Source organism: Eumetopias jubatus, unplaced genomic scaffold (assembly GCF_037043125.1).
Source record: "Eumetopias jubatus isolate StellerSeaLion01/CBP00866 unplaced genomic scaffold, mEumJub1_p1.0 scaffold_2, whole genome shotgun sequence".
Classification (NCBI taxonomy): Eukaryota; Metazoa; Chordata; class Mammalia; order Carnivora; family Otariidae; genus Eumetopias; species Eumetopias jubatus.
In genome coordinates, this window is record NW_028274808.1 from 44,069,531 (window position 1) to 44,075,915 (window position 6,385).

General features: G+C 52.3%; 1 protein-coding gene across 3 annotated transcripts; it reads left to right on the forward strand.

Moving 5' to 3' along the window:
- Nucleotides 1-965: 965 nt before the first annotated feature.
- Nucleotides 966-6,057, forward strand: POLR3D (RNA polymerase III subunit D). Of its 3 annotated transcripts, none has more exons than XM_028114417.1 (9): nucleotides 966-1,084; nucleotides 1,301-1,470; nucleotides 2,438-2,481; nucleotides 3,101-3,252; nucleotides 3,412-3,536; nucleotides 3,726-3,894; nucleotides 4,240-4,505; nucleotides 4,961-5,113; nucleotides 5,277-6,057. In XM_028114417.1, the coding sequence occupies exons 2-9, from the start codon at nucleotides 1,306-1,308 to the stop codon at nucleotides 5,397-5,399; spliced, it is 1,197 nt and encodes a 398-aa protein (XP_027970218.1). In that variant the 5' UTR covers nucleotides 966-1,084; nucleotides 1,301-1,305; the 3' UTR covers nucleotides 5,400-6,057. The 3 variants fall into 3 exon arrangements, with proteins under 3 accessions (XP_027970218.1, XP_027970219.1, XP_027970220.1); XM_028114418.1 differs by having other exon boundaries at nucleotides 4,961-5,047; XM_028114419.2 differs by having other exon boundaries at nucleotides 4,961-5,152; nucleotides 5,277-5,364.
- Nucleotides 6,058-6,385: the final 328 nt, after the last annotated feature.

Consider the following 6,385-nt stretch of genomic DNA (forward strand, 5'->3'; position numbering starts at 1 on the left):
GTCCAAATAGGAAAACAGGCAAATCATGACATAGACCCAAGAATTACACATTTGATGCAGCAACAAAGAAATGTTATTTCAGAAGGTAGGATTCAAAACTGTGGTACAATGACAGCTCTCCAAGGGGACTGCATTGCAGAAGTTTTAATAGTAGTGAGTAGTACAAATGTTTTCCTCCCCTCAAACTTTCCGCAATGTTAAGTGGTTTTTACATGGTTTGGGGGTGGGGAGAACAGTAAAGGCATTTTTTATGTTAAATTACAAATGAAGGAATCACCATGAAAGTTCTTTAAATTCGTCCCTCCCAATCGAGCAAACTTCGTTTTTCGGTTCCGGGCTTGGAACGAGAGGGCACACAGGCGTCCGCAGTCAAGAGCCCAGGGAGCGCACACGAGGGTCCGCAGCCAGGAGCCCAGGGCGGGTGCCCTTAGGCACCCAATTAGTCCGCTGTTGCTGCCCTAGCGCGGCGCCCACAGCCATCCCCCCCAGGATCCCACCAGCAGTCCAGGGAAGGGACCCCCAAACGAGGACGAGGCCGCAGCCCGGAGTACAGTGACCACTCCAAGGTCATCATCGAGCCCACAGCCGCGGCTCGGCCCGGCCCGGGACTTCCCAACTCTGAGTCCGGGTCTCGCTCTCCGCCCCGCGCCCCTCGCCCCGTCCCGAGCCACGACCCCACCGCTCCCAGAGGCTCCATCACGGCGAATCCCCATCCTGGGTCGTGGCGGCCGCCACAGCCCACGGACCCGGAGCTGGGCGCCTCTACCCCCTCGGCCCGGGCCAAGACCCCCGAACGCTGCACCGCAGCATAACCTAGACCAGACCCCTCTTCCATTTTCGCCCTCTCAACCCAGCTTTTCCCGACTCCGGGAAGAACCGGGAAGAGAAGGCGGAGGGGAGCGAGGCGCCGCCGGATAAATACTGTGGCCCGGCCCCGCCCACCGACCTCACTTCCGCCCCGCGGCAAGATGGCGGCCCCCGGGCCCTGCCACGCAGACTTCCGCCGGGCGCGGAGACCCAGGGCAATCTGCGGGCCGCGTCGGAGGTGAAGTCGGGAGGCGCGTGGTGTGGAGCCACAGCCCAGGTACGCTGGGGTGCGTCTCTGCCTTGTGCCTGGCCGGGGGCCTGGGCAGAGAGCGAGCCAAGTGCTCTAACTGGGTGGTCCGGGGAGTCTTGCCACGTGGAAAGGGAGGGACGCACTGACTGGGGGGCGGGAGGCCACGTGGGTGGGGTTCCGCCCAGGGTCCGTGTGTCCGCCCCCTCGAGTGACTTTGTTGCCCCTTTCCTTCTTTTCTCCCAGGCAAAATGTCGCAAGGAAACGCCGCGGGCGAGCCGAGTGCTCCAGGAGGTCCCCGCCCCCTCCTCTCTGGGGGACGGGGGCTTATCGGGCGGCGGCCGGCGCCTCCACTCACTCCAGGTCGCCTTCCTTCCATCCGCTCCAGGGATCTCACCCTCGGAGGAGTCAAGAAGGTACCAGACGGCACCTTTCTAAAGAAACCCTACGACCTTGAATTCCAGGACCCTGGGGTTCAGCTGATGTTCACGTAGGGCCTACCGTGTGCCGGGCTTGGTATTGGGCCTAACGAAACTCGCCCCCAGACTTTGCTGACAAATTCTGGGGAGTCTGCCTACCTTCAGGTCTAGATACTGGGTACAAGATGTTGACTGGTTCTCAGAGATGGCTGAAGGGCAGAGAATCCTAATTACTCCCCAAGCAACTCGAGCAGTGCTTATTTACATTTTTATGTGTTTTGGACACCTTTAAGAAACCCATGAAAGCCAGCAGGCATAAACTTTGCCTGTAGTTTTAGAGAGCTCTGTATTCGCCATGGATTAAAGTGGCAGACTGTGATCTAGAGTATAATGAATCCTAGGCAGGACACTGGAGGCTCTGTGCCCTTTTCTGTTGTGTTTATGACTGTAGATGTAAGGATAGCCCTGAAATTTAGTGGGGGGGGGAGGGGCTGTAATAGAAGCATAAAGCAGCCAGTTTTCAAGACTTGTTTGCCTTGGGAAATGCTGGTGACAGCCTAGCTGTATCATCAGTTTGTGAGTGCTGGCCAACTTCCTACTTGAGCCTTGCTGCTAGAGCTCTTTCCTATGATACTCTATGGTTTCTATAGCCGTTTGATGATAGGAAGTGAGATTAGACAAATAAATTTTCAAAGCCCTGAGGGCTCTCCTTTCAGAGGGCAGAAGCTGAGGCTGCTAGCTTAAATAGGTTTTGGTGCCCTGTTCTGTGTGTAAGTCCACTGCTATCATGACAAGATGTTTGTCCCTTTTAAGTACATGTCTGTCTGTGTAAATCATTGACAACAGTGGGGACTGTAGAACGGTGGTCTTGGTCCATACAAGATGCCCTTTGAGAGTTTTCATTTTTCTCTATACTTTGGGATCAGAACTTACCAAATCAGTGACTCCCATATTTTACTTTCAGAAAACCTTCACCCCAAATATCATCAGTCGGAAAATCAAGGAAGAGTAAGTAGCTGGGCCTTCTAAAAACTTTTCCCTTATTGTTCTGAATTTGGGTCTTTTGGGAAATAACTAGGTATGTGGCTCAGAAATCTAAATTTGTGTATTAATTTTTTTCACTAGTGATTTTGGACCTTGACTCCCAGTAATTCTAATGTGCAAGTTAAAAAATACTGATGCCTGGAAGTCCATCTCTAGACAATGGTGATTTTTAACTTTTTTGCAGTGAAACAGAATGATTATCTTTTACAGCTGGAGTTGAGAGCCACTAGGTTAGACAAAAACGTGTCAGATTTTCACTTACATTCTTTTGTATTACAACCCTCTTGCTTTCAACCAACACTAAAAAGTCCACATTTTGGGGCAGTCTCTGTAATTCAACTTTTGAGTTGAGTTCTAATATATACCCTCAAGCAAGAAGGTAAAGTAAAGCAAACTGAAGGGACACTGCCCCATCAAGAAAATAGACAAGGTGCTAGACTTAAGATTGGGTTCTGCTTCTTCTGATACAGTTATTGTCTCATTAATTTTCCACTCAGGTGGAGTAGAGTGGTATGGCAGAGTAAGACCGGTTCTCTGAGGCAGAGTGAGTGAGTGGTTTTCCTTACTCCATTCTCTTTTCCAGGCCCAAGGAAGAAGTAACCATCAAGAAGGAGAAGCGTGACAGGGAGAGAGACCGACAGCGAGAGGGGCATGGACGGGGCCGGGGCCGCCCAGAAGTGATCCAGTCCCACTCCATCTTTGAGCAGGGTCCAGCTGAAATGATGAAGAAAAAGGGTACAAAGCTGCTGGGGTTCTGGGAGGAAGGAATCAGTGGATTTCAGTCCAGACCGCCCAAGAGAAGGGCAAGGGCAGTAAAATCCCCCTGCTCCCAGTTTAGTTTTCCTTGCTGTTGGCCTCTTCCATACCTCTGGTGAACTGAGTGATTTCCCACAGGGAACTGGGATAAGACAGTGGATGTGTCAGACATGGGGCCTTCTCATATCATCAACATCAAAAAAGAGAAGAGGGAGACAGATGAAGAAACAAAACAGATCCTGCGCATGCTGGAGAAGGATGATGTAGGTACCACTAGGCAGGGAGGAATGGGCTTCTGGGGAGGCAGGCTCGGGGGGGAAGAAGAGCTCTCTGATGTCCTGGAGGCCTGTGAACAGCAGGAATCTTCAGTTAGAAAAGGCTGAGGTGGGCTGCGGTCCAGGTATGTGTGCATGCTAGCCAGACCATGTGACCCGCTGACTCTTCCCTGGTAGTTCATCGATGACCCTGGGCTGAGGAATGACACTCGAAACATGCCTGTGCAGCTGCCGCTGGCTCACTCAGGGTGGCTTTTTAAGGAAGAGAATGAAGAGCCAGATGTTAAACCTTGGCTGGCTGGCCCCAAGGAAGAGGACATGGAGGTGGATGTACCTGTTGTGAAAGGTACTCTGTGTCCGTTAGCGTCTCCTCTCCTTCCCTGTGGCTGCCCCCCAGGAATCCTCCTTAGGAATGAGCCTCCCAGATTCAGAAGCAGGTCCTCTCCCATTCCAGCTGTAAAATACATTACCCGAACAGGGACACCAAACTCTCACTCTCAGGAGGTTCGTGCTGACATGGATCCGTGGGCCTAGCCTTTTTAGATAAGTCACACAACTCCTGGATCCTTCTTCGTAACCAGTGATTCCCTTCCACTTCGTGGCTGAGTGACAGTGAAGCAGAGGGGGATGAAGGGCTGCGTACGACGACATGGCCACGTCATAGCTCTTCCATTTGTGTTACCTTGGGCAGTGAAAGAGGAGCCCCGAGATGAGGAGGAGGAGGCCAAGATGAAGGTTCCTCCCAGGACAGCCAGAAAGACCCCGGGCCTCCCAAAGGACGTATCTGTGGCAGACCTGCTCAGGGAGCTGAGCCTCACCCAGGAAGAAGAGCTGCTGTTCCTTCAGCTGCCAGACACGCTCCCTGGCCAGCCGCCCACTCAGGACATCAAGCCTATCAAGACAGAGGTGCAGAGCGAGGACGGACAGATGGTGGTTATAAAGCAGGAGAAAGACCGGGTATGCTCAGGAATGAGTTCTGTGAAAATGCCGGGGGGACCAGGAAGGGAAACGGTGAGCTGTTGGGAAAGCAGAGGTGTGCCACCCAAGCTGAAATGTCAGAATAATACCCATTTGTTCTCTCTACCCACAAGGGACGTGGGGCTTTGTACTTCAACCCCTATTACATGTGTTTACTTTTCACAATGAAATATTTTGAACGTACACAAATGAGAACATAAATTCATATGTACCATCACTCAACTGCAGCAGTTATCAGTATTTTGTCCGTTTGTTCATTTGTTTGCTCTGGGTTTTGTCGTTCAGCCAATGGCAGGGAGCCCTGGGGAAAGGCCCTCTGGAGGAGCTCATTCTAACCTCTGCTGCTGTTGCCTTCCTTTGGAAAAGGGTGTCATTCGTGCAGGATGGAGGAAGCAGCTCCTTACCCAGTTCCCATCTTCTGATTCTCTCCACAGGAAGCCAGGCTGGCAGAGAATGCTTGTACCCTGGCTGACCTGACAGAGGGTCAGGTTGGCAAGCTGCTCATCCGCAAGTCAGGAAAGGTACAACTCCTCCTGGGCAAGGTGACCCTAGATGTGACCATGGGAACTGCCTGTTCCTTTCTGCAGGTGAGAGCCTGTAGGGTCACAGTAGGGGCTCCTTAAGAGGTAAGGAGTGTTGAGGAGTCAGTGCTAAGGGAGAAGCATTCTTGGGATTTTCACGTGAAAATCATAGGACCGAGTAGTGGGCTGTGTGGTTTTGGTTCTCATCGCTGTCTCTGTTGATTGGCAGGAGCTGGTGTCCGTGGGCCTTGGGGACAGTCGGACTGGTGAGATGACCGTCCTGGGACATATAAAGCACAAACTTGTCTGTTCCCCCGATTTTGAGTCCCTCTTGGATCACAAACACCGGTAAAATGAGCAGATGGAGGATGATGGTGACTGTGCCCACGGCTGCTGCCTGCTCCAGACGTTTTGTTCTCAAATCTGTGCGACCCAGAAAGGGCCTGTTTAGCCCACCCACTCCAGCCTTTGGCAGCCATTGTCCCAGTTTTCCCCACAGGGCCCACGTGGCTGCCTCCCACGGCAGCTGGGAACGGCCCAGTGGCCTACCCACGGGATGGATCCTGCACATCCTCGCTGCTGGGGGACTTGTCCCTTCTATTTATTTTTATATTTATGTCTTATCTCTTCAAGTGACTGTACCCTCCCCAGGTAGAGAGGGGAGGGTCTGTGGGAAAGTCCAGGCTCCTCCTCTTGCTGACTGTCTTGTTCTCAGGGTAGGAAGCCGCTTTTGCTCCCTTCTCCTTCCCAAGAAGCAGCGTTGGAGAGAGAGCAGGGAATTTTTCAGTCTGGGACTCAGTGCTCAATCCCAGCTCCATCGGTTACTAGTTGTGTGACCTTGGACAAACTACCTAACTTTTCTGAGCCTCATATTCCTCATGGGACAAAAATGAGGATAATACCTACCTCGCAAGGTTGGTGTGAGAATGAAATGGAATGTCGTAGATAAAAACTCCTTGCACAAGGCCAGATAAACACGGTGGGCACTCAATAAATGTTAGTTCCCCTTCCCTTTGCCTGAGTCTGTTTTCAAACAAAATAGAGATGCCAAGAATCTCTCGGAAGAAGTGACTGGAGCTGCTCTCTCCCTGCCTCCTGATGCCATGTGCCGTCCCCCTGGGCCGGAAGTTCTGAAGGTATAGGTTTGGGCCCTTCCCTGCCCGTTTTCTCCTGAGTGCTGCTAGCCAAGTGCTGCCTGTTCACTGCCGTGAGGTACTAGCTGTAAGTTCTACCAGAGGTGAACTCAGAGACTCCTCCCAGCACCCTACACTTGCCTTTGGGTGACATCGGGGTCCCAGGACTCATCCCCCACCCCCAAGCCCTGCAATGACTAGCAGT